This window comes from Amaranthus tricolor, chromosome 8 (genome assembly GCF_026212465.1).
Source record: "Amaranthus tricolor cultivar Red isolate AtriRed21 chromosome 8, ASM2621246v1, whole genome shotgun sequence".
NCBI classification, from domain to species: Eukaryota; Viridiplantae; Streptophyta; class Magnoliopsida; order Caryophyllales; family Amaranthaceae; genus Amaranthus; species Amaranthus tricolor.
Window position 1 is genome coordinate 23,690,926 of NC_080054.1, and position 21,618 is coordinate 23,712,543.

A 21,618-nucleotide genomic window follows, 5' to 3' on the forward strand; every position below is an offset into this window, starting at 1 on the left:
TTTGAGTCTCCGTTGATTAGAAACAAGGAACAATCTCATATTACATAAATTAAAAAATTAAAAACAATTAAATTGTGTGTATAGGATTGAAAGTAAGAGAAAATATGTATAGATAAAAATTAAATAAAAGTAGTGGAAACTTCACTCAAAACAAAAATATTGTAAAATATATGCAACGGATCAAAATAAAAATCTCATGCTGACATAGAGATTTTTAAATGTTGTGTAGCAATTTAAAAGAAATAAAAATACTTTCAGACAATCTATAAATTACAACTTAGTCAAAACTAATTACGTCAAAACCTAACACTACCCAACCTCAATATTCTAAATGACAGTTTCACAATGCATGAAGATTTGACGAATAAGATGTTTTATGAATGACAACTAATTTGTGATTGTACTCTAAAAACAAGTAATTAGACTAAAAAACAAATATATTTTAAATTAATGTTGATCAATATTTGAGGCCCCTTAAATTAAAAACCCTATACAACCAGATACCTTTCAGATGGTCAAAACCATCCTCGATGAAAGTATTTGATATCATTAAGTGCAAAAATCAAAGGAATTTTACAATAAATGGTAAGAATCTATTAAAAAATTTTAATTGTTTGCCATTGGTAATAGAACATACACCACAAATAATAATATTGTAAATTATGAGGTTGTTTAAAGCCACTAAACTAGTATTTTATATTTCATTTTCATTAACATATACATTGCTTAAATGTGTTTTACTAGGAATAAAAAATGATCACCAACTATGCCTTTATTTTAATATATTTGTTATGACCATGTCTTACACAAAAAAATATATATATATATATATAAACAATTAATATATTATAATTTATAGTTAACAAATTAACACATTGGTGTACTAGATGGGAACACATATATACTATAGAGGAGGTTTTAGTAAATAATGATGATTTATGAAATTAATAAATCATTCTTTTAAGGTAGAATTTGATAGGGGGAGGGTTTTATGATTTTAATTTACTTTTTGATGTTTATTTTATTATAATTATTTTTGTTATAAATCACGATTATTGATTAAGAATTATTGCATACTTTACTAATATTAATATACTATAATAATATACTATAATTTCAATGATCATACTGTGGCCTGAGTGAGTGAAACACAAAAATAAAGAGATGGGACAAATAAATGATCCGTTGTGATGAGAAGTTCAATTTAAAAGAAAAAAATGTAAAAAAAAAAATTAAAAAAAAAAACCTTTAAAGTGCATATCAATCTTGTGGTGCAACTCCAAATTAGCTTGTCTCGAGTAATTCTCATGATGCAGCACCAATAGTTGGACTTGAGGTAATTCTGTAAGACATTCACGTTATATGAGTCTTACTCGACTAAATTTTGAAAGATTTCCATAATTTTGTTCAAAAATATGTCCGGATCCATGCTAAAACGTCAATAATTCAATTCCTTATGAAGATTTCTAGTCGCATTAATTTAGTATTTAGAAATGTTGATCTAATCTATATAACTACAGTTACCTAAACAGCAAACAATTATATTAATTATAAAATTTAATAAAATATAAAGTCATTCTCCAATTCGAAAAAACAAAAAAGAATTGCGAAAAACTTGAACACACTTCACTTGTTACAAGCACAAGGGTAATAAAAAAGGACCCAAAAAATACTCTTCTTTCACAATATTTGTCTCACTTCTACTTTTAATTTATCCCATATAATTAACATTTTTCTACGTTGGTTATATGACACACCTTTTAATTAACTAACTTTTTCATCTAAACGACACATTTCTCTTAATTTTTCATAATATATTACTTGCCTACTTTTCTTTTAGAGTATACTTCGTGTAGTAAGCAATGGCATCAAAAGTAAATGATATGGTCAAAACTAGAGGTCATAGAAGTAGTAGGTATTTTGCAGATTTAATGCAGCACTTTAATGACGCACAAAATGCGATAAGGCAACTTAGAAACGGAGGGTTGGGTCCGTATGGGTTAGAGGATCTTCCAACCTCCCCATAATTTGGATTATGGAAGGTATGGAATTATTAATTGTCGTCTGACTTGAACAGAGGATCTCTATATTATTATTTTTATTTTTATCATCTCATATCTTTTCTTTCCATATTTTTACATAAATCATCTTTTTCAGCACGAGGGGAAGAAAAATAAGTTACGTTCATCTACAGAATGATATGATTATGAGCTTTTTAAATGAGCAGTTAGTCTCTTGAGAGACCGTCTCTTTGAGAGACGTCTCTTAGACCCAACCCATTAAAATTCAACGACTACTTTTCGTATTTTTAATGTCTACTTATATTATTTTTAATGTCTATTTATCATATCTTTAATGCCTACTTATAATATCTTAAATGCTTACTTACATTATTTTTAATGTCTACTTACAATATTTCAAAAAATATATAATAGTCTAGCCCAATTAGAGATGGTATTTTAAAGAGACCGTCTCGTACAAAAATTTGTAATAGGAGAATAAATAAACATCTAACAGAGCCCACAAATAATCATTGTAATTTGCCACGACACACAAGACACAACGTTATCAATCCAATATACAACTCAGTCTCCAATCCCCACACCCACCAAAAATTATTCTCTCAACCTCTCTTAATTAATATTATTTCTCATTTTAGTTTGTTTTATATCTTACGACTCATTTCAGTTACATCATTAATAAGAATAAGATTGCATATAGTCGATCCTTTTAAATCTCACCCTAAATAAAAGCTATTTAATAATATTACAGAAATATTAACCACTTATTTCTATCACCTATATGTTCATCATTTTATTCTTTAATTTAATTTTCCTTTCGAGTGATATTACCGGAGTAAGACTGAATCGCCTAGTTTCCCCTCCCTCATTCACGCTCAAGTAATCAAAGTTCCGCCATTAAAGCATCAAAATAGATAAATAAAAAAATATTCTAGTTTTGAATCAATCAATTTTCAAGCTTCGATTTTAAAAACACAAGCTGAAATGACACATGGGATTCCTCAACAATCTCTCCTTAGTGTCCATTAAATGTGAGATATACTCAATAAATTCTTGTATTTTTGGGATTCCTCATTATTTATCTATTGAGTCAAGTCATAGTATTGATCCTCAACACTAGAAATGCACAAATACATTTTTCTTTAAATTATACATCAATCCTCCCAAATTTATTTTTAAAAAATTATTTATCCCATATTACAATTAGTTTTCAGTACTGATTACTTTACTAATATCCCATCTATTAACACTTATCAAGCACTAGGTTTTAAATTTTCACTTAACTATTCCCTATCTCGTTCAATTTGTCTAATATTTGCAGAAACCTTTCATACTCAGATTTACTACACACGCCCCTTTTACTCTCATCTAAAGTATAATGCTCTTATATATTTAAGTCATATAGAACAAAAATAAATAAGTGTATTTTAGGTTCAAGGCCCCAATTAAGCCTCATTATTTAGTTAAAGAAAACTCATGAATTAGTCACGCCCAAGTCAAATATAGTCCATAAAATATTCAAGCCCAATTTCAAATTATATATATGTCTATTTCATTAATTATCAATTCATAGCAAATCTAGTCAGTTTCAAAATCGATACAAAGCCAACTATAAATACCCACAAACATCCTAATGACCCAAGTATTTCAAAATTCTCTCTAAGCAATTATAATTTCATATTCATATCCAACTTCCATCTTACTTAAACAACAGATGGACTTTTCTAGATGCCATTCCCAAATTAATAACTTCTGTTAATTTTGTAAGCTTATTTAAAGATCTTCAACCATCTCTAATCATCTTTAGCCCCAAAACTTGGACAGGATTTGGATTAGACAACCCTTTACTTGGACTCGTGAACACTTCTACTTGAACACGTGAAAACTTCTACTTGGACATACAATAGCATTACTCTTTCGGCTTTCCTCACTTAATAAATTATAACTAAGTTTTACTCGAAACAAAGTGAAAATATATTAACTTTACTATACAGCAAAAAATTTATTTTGAAGATGGAGGAAATACATTTAAAATACGCTAGGAAATTAGCAAGCATGCTGCATAATAGCATGCATGCCTAGACCTAATTTATCATTCACTAATAAGTGTGATTAAAACTTTGTTCGTACTTAGACTGTACACTAGAAGCAGATGGCAAAATACATCAAAAAAGAAGTTGACAAAAGCAATGATTTAACCTGATTCTGGCGTCTTTCGATGCAGAAAAGATCCTATTTAATTTAACTAGGCTTGTTTTAATATAGGAAAAGTAATCTTGATGTTTGGACTAAAACCTCCCCCAATTGACTGTTCATGCTTGGAAATATATGCTTAAAAGAACCAAGTTTATAGCTACACTTAGGACTTAGGAGTAACGCAGATCACATCCTTAGTTTCCGTTAATTTTCACAAGGCAAACATTAAATCAACCAGTCCATTCTTTACCAAATCATACGCCATATTATTGCAGCCAATTAGTACAAGTTTTAAGAACACGTTGGTGCATAGGGTTCTACCAAATGTACAACCCCGTAGTAATTGCTAGATAGTAGCCAACTATGAAATAACGAATAGTGTTTCGCGAAAATTAGGCTACAAGTATTATTAAGGAACAAGAAGTAGGTCCCACTGGCCACTACATAAGTCTTCACACCTTAAATGGAAATTTTAGTTTTAGGTAAACTATGAATTTGGGGATTCAAGCTCAAACGTAAACAGTTTTCACTTGTTTGTCACATATGATCTAAAGGCCAAGTAATAGTACCCCTAAAGTTGCCTCTAGCTTTACTATGACCGACATCCGGTCAATCGAGTGATTGGGGAACACGTTGGACCGAATGAAGTATTTAACCTGCAATACTTGCACGTAAAAAAAATATAGTGAAATGTTGGAGTGTTAGATACGACTCAAAGTCGAAGGGTCCAACACGATTAATGACATGGAGATACACTCTAAGTGTTTTGCTAATGTTCTCAACACAGGTATGACTAGTAGGAAAAAATTTGAATATATTTGTTAGCCCCAGTGTAAAGAATAACCACAACCAAGTATTTAAAGGGGAGGGCAATGGCGAGAACGGTTGGTACATACAAAAAAGAATGAAAAGGGTTGCTTGGGTCATTGCTTAGGCGAGCAAGACTGGCGAGAAGAAGAGGGTTGTGGAGATTTGCTCGAGCGTGAAGACTGCCCGGGCAATCATTTAAAGAGGTTAAAGGAAGTAGCTAGGAGGGGGTACATGCTTGGGCGAGCAAAAACTGCAACGACAAAATGTTTTGGCTCCAAAAGTGACCAAGCACAACGCCATTTTAGGCGTTCCATATATCATTGGAATGAGCAAGAAAAAAAGATTCTAAGGAGAGTAAGTATGGATAGTGTTTTAGTGTAGATTAAGTCTACAAAAAACTTTTACTTCTAAGGGAGTTTTGTTGGGCCTAGCTCGGACAAGTTATGGGGGTGCTTGGATGAGCATATGTCATCGGAATCATGGTTTAAGCGAAGCCATGCATTCTGACTTTAGGGGAGCTTAAGCAATGATCCCTCTGAGCAATTGAGGTCTTCAAAAATTTTAGGAGACCAAATACAAAGTGTGATGAAAATATTGAAGCTTGTTGATACTTATTAACCTCCAAGAGAAACTATTAAAAGTTAAGACTGAGGATCGAGAATCGCCTTTGAGAAAGAGAAAATTGTTGAAGTTTCTCCATTATTGTTGGATATGAGAAGCTTATGTTGTGAGCTTGTTGATGCATTATTGAGTGGCAAAACACTTGTGAGATAGTGCAAACACAAGAAAGCTATATAGTGATGTTTTGCACTTCATGTATATGAGCAAACACCATTGAAGGTGTTTGTGGTTGAATGCGCAAACACATAGTGAGTTTTTGTATGTTCTGCATTCTTTATGAGATTGAACATATTACTTGATGAAACACATTGATGGTTAAAGAAGTGGTTCCTTAGATGCCTAAAATTCTTGTCTTCCTCTTTATTTCTCTACTTTGATGTATGCTCAAGACACTATAGCCATTGTCCTTAGTTCTTGAACTTGTTCTTCTCATTTCTTTTGCTTGTGTGTATCCGATTCAATACAATATTCATGGCCAAGTCGAGAAAAGTGTCGGTGGATACAGAATCTTATGTGTGTCGCACGTTGTGTTGATTTCGACTAAAAATAGCATCAAAATTGCCATGAAAGTACAGTCGTATACAAATATATGATTTGTTGGGATCCCTCCGGATAAAATAGCCTAATGTAAAAATTAAAATTAAAAAAAAAGCATTAGAGAAACTAAATGCCAATTGCCAATTTCGGGGAATGAGAGTAGGCAAACATATCACAGAATCAGTGAAGTGAAAGTGCAATAAGGGACATGCATGCTGGATTGCTGGTAGCTGTCATGACTTGAAACCCAATTTGAGAAAACTAATGTATTTGAGACTAAATAGCACAGTAAAGTTGACATTAACAACCAAATACCAAATCTGGTAGTAACCTATGATCTAATAATTAAAGATTCACATGTGTTCTTCTGAAATTCCTAATATCAAACTATAAATAGCTGTCACGGTGTTTAATGTTTCTAAAGTGACAGAAAACAAATACCACTGGACACAATCCACGCAATCTTAATTTTTATGCCTCAAGTTGTAGTATTAAAGAGGTAGATCTTTTATAGTTATACTATGTATCAGAAAGTAGACCATGTTTTACATAGAAGTATTTTTTAGCAGCTGCATATCAAACTGATAATGTTAATTTATTCCTAAATTAAAGAGGTGATAACAATAATAACAATAAAGTAAGTAAAATGGGAAATGATATGATTACATGTTGAGCTTTATAGACTATCGAGTATCGACCCCCTAATGGTAGGCAGCTTTCGCTTTTGGCTTTCTTTTTTTTATTAGGTGAGTGGTGTCAAAAGGCTCAGGTTGAAAGGTAAAATAAAAGCAGAATCTTGGTCAGGAATTCTCTTTACTTTTTCATGTATAAATCAGCCTTTATTTAAACCAGAAACATCCTTATCACCACTCTAGGTAAGAAGAAAGACAAAAAATTCAAAAAGTGGGAACTGATAGATGTGCCTTGCAGTAGATAACCAATAGCTCTAGTCCATTATGCAAGGGAATCAAATCTAGGAGTTTATTACCTTGATATGCACTAAATGTATTCCAGAACACCATCTTTACTGTTTATTTAGAGGCTCAATCAGTTATAAAATATCAAGACAAAACTAATTAAGCCATAATGGCCTTAATTTTTGGTAGAACATTTTATTTTCTTGAGGAACCTAATGTTGAAGAAAATTAGTACAAAAGATGAAAAATGAATGTTAAAGGTCAGCCATATCATTGTGTTGGGAAGGTTTTCGGACATACCATGACTGATATTAAGACGCTACTGCCTCAACCATCAGTATTCCTGTATTTGGTTCTGATGTGTTGTAGCAATCCTGGCTGCATATGAGAATTAAACCTCTATATTTCATTCTGCTTTGGGTCCCTTGAGTATCTGCAAGATTAAAATTAATGAGCATCCATTATACACTAACGTTTCCATGTGATGATGCGCTGAAAAGAGCTAAATTAATACAGAACCAAAAGATATGACAAAATGGCGAGAGAGCACAGAACAATATACACTATCTACGTGCACACTTGCGAGCTATGACATACTTAAAACTCAAGTATGCATTTTGAGTTCGCTATCTGGGAAGACCAGGAAGGTCTTTCTTTACGATAAGCATATATAATCAGCACTAGATATATGGTATATCATATACCAACTCAAAAAACCAAAAACAAAAACAAAAAAGAAAACTAGAACAAATTCAGGAAAATATACTAAACTAGGTATGTTATATCATAATCCACAAACAAGGCTGCATATCGCATTGGCCACATTGTATGGGTTTTCATAAAAGCAAAGTGATCTTTCCCTGTCAAAGGTGTAAAAAAAAGGTGTTTTCGACCAAATATTTGGCATTCACCCACACCAGTCCCGTTACGGCAACTGTGTGTCCATATTTGCAATTGTGACCGTACCGCATCTCTGTGTCCGTAAATTGATTGCAACCACGCTATATGTATTGGTGACCTCTAAAAGATATACATATAGGAAAAAAGCTAGCCTATTTTCTTTTTCCTTCTGATTTACTTGTGATTTGATAATTACAGTTTACATGTGCATATTAATTTTATGAACCTTTTGTAAGTGCTACATGATATTAGCAACCTTAAGATACAACGCCATCACCTTGCAGTCTCTGTGAACTCATGATTTGTATTGAAGAAAGTATAAATTTCAAAGATCTATGAGTGAAACATTTTACAGATGTAGGAATTTTGCTGGTCTAATAACTTGTGAGCTTCTTATTATTATGTTTCATTCACTCAACGAACATGGTGCCTTCATCCATCTTCCCTACAATCTACACGCTTACATATTACATATATAAACACTGTTTATTCCCAAATCATGGTGTACCCGCTTACAATAATTATGAACATTGTGACTATCAATAGAATAAAACCAAAAGATTAGGCCTAAAACACACTAGGAATATCAAAAAATATGGAACACCTGGATGGAGGATTCTCGAACAATAAAAAATGATCACTAACCATCATTCCTTAGATTATTTTATATTTAGGTACTACAGCTTCTTGTACATGAAACATCAAGCTGAAAGAGGTAAAATTCTGTTGCCATTGCATCTAAAATTAACTAAAAATCAGGTCTATGGAAGAAGGATAATCAGATGAGCATAAGTTAACCCTTCATGCAATTCCATAATAAGAATTCAGGCATACCATGCCTTCCATAGTCAATCCATCAGTCAATCCACATACTACAAATTGTCCTGTTTTACACCACAGGTAGAATAACAGTAACTAGCAGTAAAAATAGAACTAAAAATCAGGTCTATGGAAGAAGGATAATCAGATGAACTTGTTCAGGACTTCTGCATTCCCAGCTATACTTCCAGGATGAGATTCTTTCTTACATATGATTACTATATTACTCTATTGTAATTAAGCATAAGCCTCAGTTTACAAGGGTCAAGAGAAAGAGACAAATAGAACTAAACTAAAATTAGCAGAAGCCAGAAAACCTCTCAAACAAAAACATACAGTGCATAATAGTTGGAAGATTGATATACATTGACCTCTAGAATAGTATCCTAAATTTCCATGGACCGAGAGAAATTTTTTCTTCCGTTCAAAGTATTCTTTGCTCTATCGTTGGTATTTTATGAACATAAAGAAAGATTTGGACCACGTGGTGTCTGGAGCCTCCAACTAGCCTAATCTAGTAATATATGTGCTCCTTAATGCTCAAACTCTAACTCATGATGAGAAGACCTCTTATGAATTATTTAATAAGTTTTATAAGAATCAAAGATCAAATTGCTTGATTACTAGCACATGCCCTATATCAGAAAGTAAACAGTATGATTATAGCAGCCTTACCTTGCATGACTTCGTGTTACTTTATGAAGGCCTCATCAACCATATTCAACCATATATATTATATTTTTGTAGGATCCATTTGATGGAAAAACAAGTTTTGAAAATTTATCATTCTTTAAAAAGGTTTTTACAATCATTCTGAAAGTTTTGTGAAGTTCAAATACAAGTCAATAACACAACACAACACAAACCCTTAATCCCACCAATACGGCGTTGGCTACACGAACTAAAACAAACCAACATGGAAAATCGTTATTAACAATGATTATTCGACTTATTTAATACAAATAATAATATTTAATACTAATTGACAACTAATAAAATAAATGTCAAAGATCATATACATATACTCTTATCATGTTCATACCTATATATTTTCATATGCTCGTATACATTAAGTTCTTCATGATATTCTTCACTCCTTTTATTTATGTCATTATCAGCCTACATCTTCCTCTTCTAAAGTCCTCAAAGTTCCACCTTAAACTTTTCGAAGTGGTGATTTTCGGTCTTCTTTGAACATGACCAAACTAGCAAAGACGAATTTCACTCATTTTCTCAAAAATATTGGAACTACAAGCCCCTTTCTAACGTCCTTATTCTTAATCATAGCTTTTTATGATGTGTTTTGACGCATGTGGTTTATGTTATGTTCAACCAATCATTCATCCTCAATTTTGTCACGAATAAGGTCCTTTATGCCGTATATGCAAGTATTTCACTTGTTTTGGCTCGAAAGGCACCGTTTAAGTTTATTGCAAATAATTCTTTCGGAGTCGTGCCAAGATCACCCCGTGATGGTTTGAGTGGGGCACAATGCCTTCGTGAAGGCCTTGGTGCAAGATGAATGCCCAATAACAGGATTAGGAAAAATAACACTCGACAAATTATCGATCGATTTGGAGGAAAAGTTGAAGCATGAAATTTTGGATGACATGTTCATACGACCAGGTCGCTCGAAAGGCCTCATCCTTAACAGCTACTTGCCTCGTTTTGCAACAACTAGCTCGTAAAGCCTACGGCTCCCGGGCATTTGTCACCCCCTCAAGCTATGCTACATTGTCGCTCAGCTTTATTCACAGGATTTCCTTTCCTCCACCAACTAGCTCTCTCTTAACATTCCCTTGCCCATTCTTTTTGGATGTGGGATTAATTTGGTGAAGCAATGTGATTAGCTACACAAACACACCTTAGCTAGTGTATTTATTTTCCCTATATGGGTAGAGACATTTATTATTCTTGTATTGTTCATTTTTATGAATTTTTAGATTGAGAAAGCTTAAAAAAACAAATAGAGAACAATTTTGGAAGCTTCTTTTGTTTAGTTAAGAATTATTCCTCTAGTCTTGCAATTTTCTTGAAATTTTCATTTGTAAATCAAAGTAGCATTTCCTAGTTAATTTGTAATATTAAATCTTGAGCATTGAACTTTTAATTGTAATATATTATGGTAGAAGATTCAAGTTTAATTCAAGCATTCAAGCCTTTCTTCAAGAACAAGTTCGTGCAGAGAATCATGGAAAACCTAGTGGTTGAAGGCTTTCCCTTTCACCCTTGTGAAAAGAGTTTGATTCTCACCAATTGCGAAAAGAATAATTTTCCTTTCCTCTTTGCATGTAGGGGATTCTCCCGCATGGCCCCGATCAAAAAAATGCGTCCATGCATGTTCTTTATTGTTTAGTAACTTATTTGCCTTCAACTTTCACTCTTAATTTCTATATGCTTTACGGCTTGTGAGATTATTAGTACTAAACAGTCGTAATGGAATGATTTGTAGTTTAAATTTTCATAATATCTATCATGTCATTCCCATGATAATGAAACCTTGATCATAAAAAGTTTTTTTTCGTAATTTTTCATTACCACCTAATACCACATATTTAAATGGTAATACATTGGAATGAATTTTATGAAGAAAATGAGATTGTTGAGGGAGAACAAGTATGGCCACTAAACTTGTTAAGACATATTCCTACCAAAATTACACTAACTTTTCATTACTATTTCCAACATTTAATACCGACTACCAAACGGGTTGTTAGTGTTTAAAATCTTATAATATTTTATATCTAGCTTAGGAATTCTATTATCTTCAAATCAATATGCTTACTTTTCTTATCTTATTAGATTTGTCAATCATGTTCAATCTTAGAATGTTCGTTTACATGTCTTCTTTCCTTGTGTGAGTAGTCTAATCCTAGGATTTGAGTCTTAATTGCTTGGTCGCATATTTAGGGGTGATTCGTGTAATTAAGCACGAATTAATAGTTGTATCATGTATGGTCCATGGGAAGCATTTTAAAACTCCATTTAACATTACTTAGAAGGATGGTTAAGGGAGGGGGTTAAGCTATTCCTTAAAGTAATGTTTACCCCCATAACATTTATTTCCATGGTTGAATTATCTTAATAACTGGTCATGGAAACTAGACATTATGTTAGTAAAGTAGTGGAAGGAAAGTCCAAAAAACCAAAGTACACTAATCTTTCTTTATTGCCTTAAAAGGACATATTGAGGTACAAAAGCCACGCTTGTTGTAATGCTAATCATCATTAGTAATCATAAATTTGATAGGATTATGTGAATGACTTTGGTATAATGGAGTGGCTTGGAAGCCCAAGACTCCCTTTCTTAGTAACCCATTAAGTGATGCCTAAACGTAGAAGTGGAAGCATCCTTCTTGTTTTGGTTAACCAATATAGTCCTAATTATCCATTGATTGCCTAATTGGATAAAGTGTTAACCTCAAGTCCTAGTTCTTGCTCTTGATGGTTTAATCTCGAATTAGATTGTTGTCTTCAATCATCAATCAACAACAATCCATCACCCCAATGTCATTAAGTGTCTCTAAGGTGAAGTATGAGCCTTTAAGGAGGTCGAATATATGCAACCTCACCCTTATTATTGATAAAAAAAGAGGTTGTATCTGATTGACATTTGCAATTTCATATAATTTAGAATTGAACACAATTTAATGTCCCATTTTACTATAATATAATTCAAAACCAAAGATCTATAAATCTTTGTTCCCATAAAAAAAAGGGACATGATTTCTTACTTACTAATAATACTATTTATAAGAGGATAGTATAGGTATTTTACAAATGTGTTTGTATAAGATCATAGTGTTACCAAAAACCACTAAAATCGTAGGGAATATTGTGCATCAATTTGCATTAGAATATTGGATTTTGTTTATAGTGCCTCGCCTAGCTCCGTAACAGCACACCACACCACATGTCGGTATGTAAATTTAATTTTGGCTAGGTTAAATGACTAAAATAACCTACCGAGGGTCTAAACCTAATTCTTTAACCACTTGGAATGAAGTGAGGAGTGCTTTCCTTGAAAAAATTTACACATCGACTAGGACTCGAGCGTGTAGAAATATGATAGCCACATCTACCCAAGATGATAATGAGAGTCTAGGTGAAGCATGGTCTAGATTTAAGATGTTAAGAGCTAGCCCATACCATAAATTTAAGAGAAGCATTTGAACACCTTTTTCTACAATGGTCTTGACCTTCCAATCAAGACCCTTTTGAACTCTAGTGTGGGTGGTCATTGATACAACTTCCCTCAACACCTAATGAGAAGTAAATTTGAAGGACTTCTGAAAAACTTAGCTTGGAGCACTAGGATAGTGAGTAACAGTAAGGTAAGTAAGGATGAAAAAGAAGAGATTGGAGTGCATGCAAAAATTAAGCAACTTGAGAGGACGCTTAGTAAACTCTCAAATAGGCATAGGGATACTTTTTACTTCTAACTAGCTTGGAGAAACAAGCATTAAGCATCTGGCCGTTGTGAATCATTTTGATGAGAGCCCATAAAGCTATGACCATCATGACTTCCAACATGAGCAACATGAGCCTCAATAAGCCAACTATATATCATCCCTACCAACATCACCTCAACCCACACCATCTTTTGAACTCAATGTGCAAAACCAAATTTTTGGCCCAAATTAAACTCCTCACCCATAAAAAATTTGTTTCCCAACAATGCGAGACGTAAAGACACAACAATTTAACATTTAATGGATTTCACCTCTACCCCAACATATGCCAAATCTACTATATAATAATGATAAAACAATAATTCCAAATGGCAATCTTTATCACATTTATTGGCAATTTAACATCTTATGCGTCATCCTTCAATGATCAAATATTGATTGATATAAATATAAAATTGTGCACTTTTCTTTATTAATGATTAATGAAGAATTGACAGATATTACCGACAAATATGATCTATAATTCAGTGCAAAAATGGCAAATATCTATTATCACCCTATATACTACAGATGAAAATGGAAAGGGAAGTAGAATTTTAAAATGACTTAAATAATAAAATAAAACATATATGTGTGCTCTAGCTTTAACCAATTTTACCGAATAAGCAACTTTAATTTACTATGTCATACAATAAAAATAAATATTTACAATTGTCAATTTTTCTAATTTAATTCACATAAATTAACAAACAAGCACATTCATGCATTCCACGGGAATATACACTAGTTGTAATGATTTCCTAACTTTTTCAAGACAATGTGGTCAATAACATTACCTTGAAAAACGAAACTTCTTACAAAGCATTGAAAATGCCCAATAAGGAGGATAAAGGAGAGAAAAATAATGGGTTAATTAAGTGTGAAAGTCTTCCATTGGAAGATGAGTTGAGAGAAGATGAAGAGTATGAAAAGTAAAGAAGGAAAAATAAAAAGATTGAAGAGAAGGAAAGAGAAGAAAGGAAGCAAGATGAGATAAAAAATGAAAAGGAGAGAGATAAGGAGAGGAAAAGGGAGTTGATGAAAGAGTCTAAAACTCTTACATTGCTCCTTTACCCTTAACTTACCTTAGAAAGAGAAACGGCTTGATTAGAATTTTGAGATGTTTCTGAAAAGTTTGAGGGGAGTTGAAATGAAAATGTTATTCTTGTAAGGCATATCCCAAATGCTTAAGTACGCTAAATATCTTAAGGATATCCTCTCTAACAAGAAAAGGCTTGAGAAGGAAGTTGTAAACCTCCCTTACCAAGTGAGAGCCTCAGCCGAAGGCAAAAATGTTTAGCATGCACACCGACGAGCCGTGTATCTCAATTGACGATACTTCTACCAAGCTTGCAATTCCTTTTAGCTCACTCGTCGACTATTTTGACAACTCATTGGCCCATGTGTTTTGCTTTTACAAAGTGGTTCAATCTTACGTCCAAGTCAACCTATGAATTGTCAAGGCCTTTGATTTTCCATTGGTTGTTATTATGACCTTTTGACTTATTAAAACTTTAAGAATGATCCAATTGATGTCGAAGACTTTATTAATTATTGGAAAGCATAGAGTTATTATCTGATACTCCAAATTCCAACGTTATCAAAGACGGACAATGCAAAAGAATGGTTTCTGTTGCACAGAATGACGAGAGTGAAGATGATATGCAAATTGCTAACACTGGATTGAGCATAGAATCTTCTTGATTGCTTGTAAACAAGAAAGATGCAATAAAAAGGATAACAATGAGCACAATGATCTTGCTAGTACAGCTAATTTGGAAGGAACAATTTGCTTCATTTCTTAAAATGATAAAATAGGATGAATTATTGACAAGACCCGACCATACATGCAATTGTCTGAGTTTTTTTTTTTTTGAATAGCACAATGTTACAATATGGAGTACAATTTACAATATATGTTCGTTTTGGATTGATAAATCGCCATGTGGGACATAGACAATTCACATGTACTCAAATCTAAACATGGAACCACCAATGATCAAAGTAAAACTAGTAATTCTATGCAACAAAATGGGACAGCAAATTCTGACACCAAAATACACCAATCACTCCCTTAAATTCAAAATTTCGTCGAACACGCATCAAATTAAACCTAGAGTTGCAATTTTTACTCGAACAAACAAACGAAATAATTACAAAAACAAATGATAAACTCCATATTCATAAAAAAAAATAAAAATAAAGAACAACAAATAGAATTCTCCACTTGCTTGTTCAATTATCAACTGTAGACTGTAGTATAGAATTTTGAAACACTTCCTCAGAATTCAATTAAAACAGAAGGCGCCAAAAGGATCCCGAAAATCCAAAATTCGGAAGTAAACAAGATAATGTATAGTATTTGACCATTAAATACAAGGAAAATAAAATATTAATCATAGAATTGAGAAAACATGATCGAAAAAGGCGATGAAATAAGAATGACCTGAGAGCATGTGAGATGTCCACAATTTCGTAGAGCAAGAAGCTTTCAACCTCGATATCGCTAACAATGGAGAAAATGCAGATAAGAGAGAAGTTAGCCTGAAACGTAAATTGGCGAGGAAGGAGAATGGTGGGAAATTTTGATAAGACGGGGGAGGGAAATTTGCCAGACCCTTCTCAATTGGGATTAGGTGAATTGTCGAAGTGTAATGTAAGGATTGAAATTTGAACTCTAATGAGCCGGTCCATTATAATTTTTTTAAAAAATAAAAAAATTAAAAAATATAGTTTAATTATAGGCTTATTTGGTAGGATTTTAGTATATATATATATATATATATATTCAAGTTAGTGTTTTTAATTATCTGATTCTTCTAAACCTCAAACACCTAATTTGATATATCTCAAACAAAAACTTAACATACCTCAAATACTTATTTTACATAGGCAAATACATACTTAATATATCTCAAACACGTAGTTATCAGAATTTCGATTCTAATCTACGATTTTATGATCTTACGATCAAAAAATATCCCTTAAAATTAATATTATTCATAGTTAATTAATAAGTGAGATTATTACAGAAAAATCATGAAAAGATTAAATGATTCTAGGTAATTATTCCAAACAATAAACATAATATATTCAAACTTCCTATTAAAGATTATTTGCAAAAATAAAATCTTGTAAAGAAAGCGATCAACCAGTTTTTAGCAGGTATTAATGACGTCTTGATAAAGAAAGAATGATCTCTTTAATCAAGATTCTCTTTCTAAATTTGAAAAAGCTTATGCATAAAATAGAAAAGAAATAATCTGAAAGAGAATCATAAAAGAAGAATCTAAAATGTACTTATTGTGAAGGTAAAACACACACACAGATATGTGTTTCAAACTAATAGGCAATCTTAAAATCGAAATGGTAATTCAAAATTTTTAAAAATAAATATTACTAGAAGTTGATAGACAATTCTTTAAAGAAAATCTTAAAAATAAAATCATTAATTTTCTATATATAACGTTAAAAGATCAGACAGCTAATATACGTACAAAATTTGTTATACTTTTGAAATAGACTTTTTGCAAGTTGGGTGTTCATAATTCTACTACCAAACTTAAAGAAAAGTGTGGTAAAATTGATTAAGTTAAAAAAAAAATCTATTTTATTTATAAGAAAATTGTTATTATATAAATAAGGCCATTCTTTTATAGTAAGAATTAAATTAATGTGAATAAAACACATAATGAAAAAAGATTTAAAGCATTGACATCTATGGTTATTGACGTATCCCCTCATATGGTTCCCATGGAATATCGATAATTAAAAGTGGTGTAATGAGCACATGATAAAAATTTGTTTCAATGTATTATCGATAAATATATATGCAAATATTTTTAACTAATCTAAGGGTTGTTTAAACTTAAAAGGGATTATTTGCTTTAGCTTTAACTACAAAAAAATATTATTACATACAATAGAAAGAGGATTTATACGACACCTTGCTATACAAATGAATTTCACAATATCTAATGCGATCTAAAACATCATATCCAAATTAAGTAGTAAAATAAATTTAATAAATAAAATTTATAAATAAGATTTTTCTTGTTTGATTTAAGTTAAAATAATGTGAATTTTAGGTTATCTTTTATTAAACTTTTTTTAAAATATTAATTAATCATTAATTTTGCACATTAAAAAAATTAATACTGTGTAAGCATGCATGATCAAATAGTTAATATTATAAATTTAAATAGTTAAACGCTTTGTATATGAAATCTAAACGTTGTAAGGAAAAATATTTAGGATATACCAATCATATTGTATTCAATAATTATTAAATAGCTAGATTCTTTCATAAGAATAAAGTTTATTCCTACCAAGAAAAAAAATATTAAATGTACATACATAAAAAAGAAGAATATACACATCTATCTAACACATCATATTTCAACTAATAAGTAATAAGTAAAATAAAATGAACGAAATTCAAAAATAAGATTTTTTGCCTTATTACCAACTCATTCGATTAAAATTATAATGATGTGAATTAGAGGTTTTCTTCTATGTAGAAAAAATAAGGGAAGAAAAAGTAATCATGGTTGTAATTTGTATTAAATGTTGGGGGTACCATTGATAATCGAAAAAATATAGGAGTACCAATAATAAAGTGTAAAAATACGAGGGTACCATTGATAATTTCCCTTAAATTTATTATTCAATAAAACAATATATCTACCAACTAAAAAGATTTTATTTTTCTTAATTTTGTTCACATTTATTTATGAAAACTCCTTTAAAGGAACACAAGGAGTAGTTATGTAACTATCAATATTGTCCTCACCTTAGTTTTGTACTTTTGTATAAGAGTGGAGAAAATATCAATGTTGCGCTTGTTTAAAGATTATATAATATTATATCATTCATATTTATAAAAATGCTGAAAAATGAAAAATATAGTCTTTAGGAGCCTTGACAAATAAAATTATTTTAGTGGATGATAATTAATTACATGATAATATTAACCTAATTTAGAATTTGATTATTTTTAAAAATAAAGCTAAATTAGATAAAGTATTTATATAATTTATTATAGCCATTTTATATATCTAACCTAGAATCATACAAATTTATAAAATCATACATCATACATATTTATAAATCATATATATTTATAAAATGCTGGAAAATGACAAATGTTATCCTTTAGGAGCCTTGACAAATGAAATTATTTTAGTGGATGATAATTGATTACATGATAATATTTAGCTACTTTTAGAATTTGATTATTTTTAAAATTAGAGCTAAATTAGGTAAAGAATTTATATAATTTATTATAGCAATTTTATATATCTAACTTAAAATTTGATATATTTAATTGAATTAAAAATTGATATATTCCATAAATATACATACTAATAAAAATGCTGGAAAAGAGTCTTGACAAATAGAATTATTTTAGTGAATAATAGATGATTACATGACAAATTGACAATATTTACCTAAATTAAAATGGGGAAATTATCAATGGTACCCATGAGTTTTGACACTTTATCAATGGTACCCTTAAGTTTTTTTTGTTATTAATGGTACCCTCATACCGTAACCCTTTTTAACTTTTTTAGACAAAAATCGTTCAAAACCGTTAACTTTCTTTTATGTTTTGAATTGAAAAATAAAACGAAAAGAAAAAAAGTTAACGGTTTTGAACAATTTTGGACGAAAAAAGTTTAAAAAGATTACGGTTGTAAAACGCTCAATAGTACGCAAGTACCATTAATAATTAAAAAAATTTAGGGGTACTATTGATAAAGTGCCAAAACTCAGGGATACCATTGATAATTTTCCTTTAGAATTTGATTATTTTTATAATTAGAGCTAAATTAGGTAAAGTATTTATATAATTTATTATAACAATTTTTTACAACTAACCTAGAATTTGATATATTTAGTTAAATAAAAAAGTGATCTATTCGATAAATAATTAAAAAAAATGAGTATTTAATCTTTTCTTTTAAAAATATGTACTTGCATTATTCTTTGGATTATATTTTTATATATTTCATACTCAAAAATTCATATATTGCACAAGTTTCTATACTAGTATCATATAAATATGGTGGATCACATAAAATTGAGTAGGTAACAAAGTAATTTTTTTACATAATGCGAAAGGGTGCAAGTAATAACGAACTATCAAATAAGAATAACTGTGCAGACAAAAAACGGAGAAAACACTTTTTATCAATATAAAGTAAGTCGAGAAAAGAGAGAAATTGTAGCGATAATTATATTATACTAGTGTAGAAACTCGTGCTATGCACAATTTTTTAGCATCGACATATATAAATATATGATACTAATATATATGACCTTACAATGCATGGATATATTAGACTATTGATTCATATATTAAAGTTGGAAATTGTATACACTAATCTTTAATGTATGGTATTTTAAATGTAAAATATAAAATTACCTCATAATTAGTTATGAACTTGTTATATAACTAAACCAACGTATTAAGTAATGTGGTAATATTTAAATCTTTTTTGTTAAATGTCTATATAGCAGTTAAAAATATGCTAATATGTCTAACTATATATACTAAAGATCAAATAATTATTGTTAAGATATGGTAACATGATATTGTTTTTTTTTTTTTTTTTTTTTTGTGATAAACTTAAATAATTTACAGATAACCTTAAACATAGATTGTCTTGTAAGTTAAATTTTGATTGTATGATTATTTTATTATTAATCATATTCTAAAAAACTCCAATAAAAGGATACAATTTGAAGTATTTAAAAATAATCAATTACGACATTTGCAAAGTACACGATTAATTACTCGCAATAATTATTCACCTTCCTTTCCTTAATCTAATAAATTGTATATGCTTCTTAATTTACTGTCATTTGTTAAATTACTCATTTTAGTTAATTTTTAAAAAGTCTAAGATCCTGTTTGATTAGAGAGAAATAGAGGGAAAGGAAAGAAAAGGATTTAGAGGGATGAAAATTCCCTTGTTTTGATAGCAAAAAGGGAGAGAGAGGATTTGGAGAGAAAAGATTTGGAGGGATTAACTCCCCTCATTTTGTTAAACATCCAAATCTCTTCGTAAGAGGAAAGATTTATAAGGAAAATGATATTCCTTTCCTTCCTATACAAACAATCTAGTTTTTACTCTTTCTTTTCTCCCATTCCTTTTCCTTCCTTTCCTTCTCCTTATTTTCTTTTCTCTTCTAATTTGTTATTCAAATATAGTCTAAGAATGACAATTTGATTAATTTTATCTGACACATAAGCCAACGACTCAACCAATGTAATCCTTCCATCTAACGGACTCTATAAGACTAACAAGTAAAATTTTTCAGTTTTTTTATTGACTTGTATGATTTATGATTATGATGATAATTTAAATTAGTACTTAATATTTTTCAAAAATAAATCCTTACTTACGTGTAAATTATGTTTTTTTTAAAAAGTAATTTATTTAAGATTCTTATTTAGATATAAAGAATTAATATAATAATATTTACTTACCTAATTTAACTATAAATTTATTTAGGAAAATAAATTGCCATGAAATTAATTATATTCCTATCAAATTAACACTTCTATTTGGCAAAAACTCTAAGAAGTGGTCATGTGTTACTTTTAATTTTTTTTATTTGGTAAAACTCTAATAAGTCATTATGTGTTATTTTTCTATAGTTATCATTATACATTTTTCAAGCTTTTTAATACTCTTATAATGTATGATTTTGATAACATTATATACTCCTACTATGAAATCTGTACAATATTTAAAATAAATTCTTAAAATAAATCCCTATTTATGACAATAATGTGTGTTAAATTGTCAATTATTTTCTAGATCAGAGTTTATTGTTTAGGTCAAATAGTTTGTTGTCATAACATCTTTACAATAACTAACTCTTTTTTTTTTAAAAAAAATATGCTTAAAATGATATGTTGATTTGGGCAATTAATTATTTAATTAATTGACAGATAATAATATGTTAACCACTAAGATAATGACAATTGACAAAGCTCTCATGAGTTACCATTTGTCATTTTACAGCAAAATTATTAAATAGTACTCCCTCCGTTTCAGTGACGTTGTCTTTTTTAGTTTTTATACACTATTTACATATCACTCTTAATTAGTTTTTTATTCTTCATCTATAAGTTAAAACATAGCTAAGTGTGATTTTGTTTGATTCGTATCAACGCAAGTATTATTAATATCAATTTGTTACAATTTTTAGTTATGCATTATCAGAGATATCAAGACTTCAATATATGATTGACAAACGTGCCCAAATGAAATAGGAAAAAGTCTTTAAATTAAAAGGAAATGATATTTTAAAAAATAATAGATATTCCAATTG

The 21,618-nt window shown here is 30.2% G+C and overlaps 1 protein-coding gene across 1 annotated transcript; it reads right to left on the reverse strand.

The window, feature by feature from the left end:
• Positions 1–6,276: 6,276 nt before the first annotated feature.
• LOC130821666 (uncharacterized) lies at positions 6,277–21,301 on the reverse strand. Its single transcript, XM_057687454.1, has 3 exons — positions 21,292–21,301; positions 15,719–15,949; positions 6,277–7,535 (listed from the first exon to the last, which is right to left on the reverse strand). Exons 1-3 carry the CDS (start codon positions 21,299–21,301, stop codon positions 7,414–7,416), a joined length of 363 nt encoding a protein of 120 aa, XP_057543437.1. The 3' UTR covers positions 6,277–7,413.
• Positions 21,302–21,618: the final 317 nt, after the last annotated feature.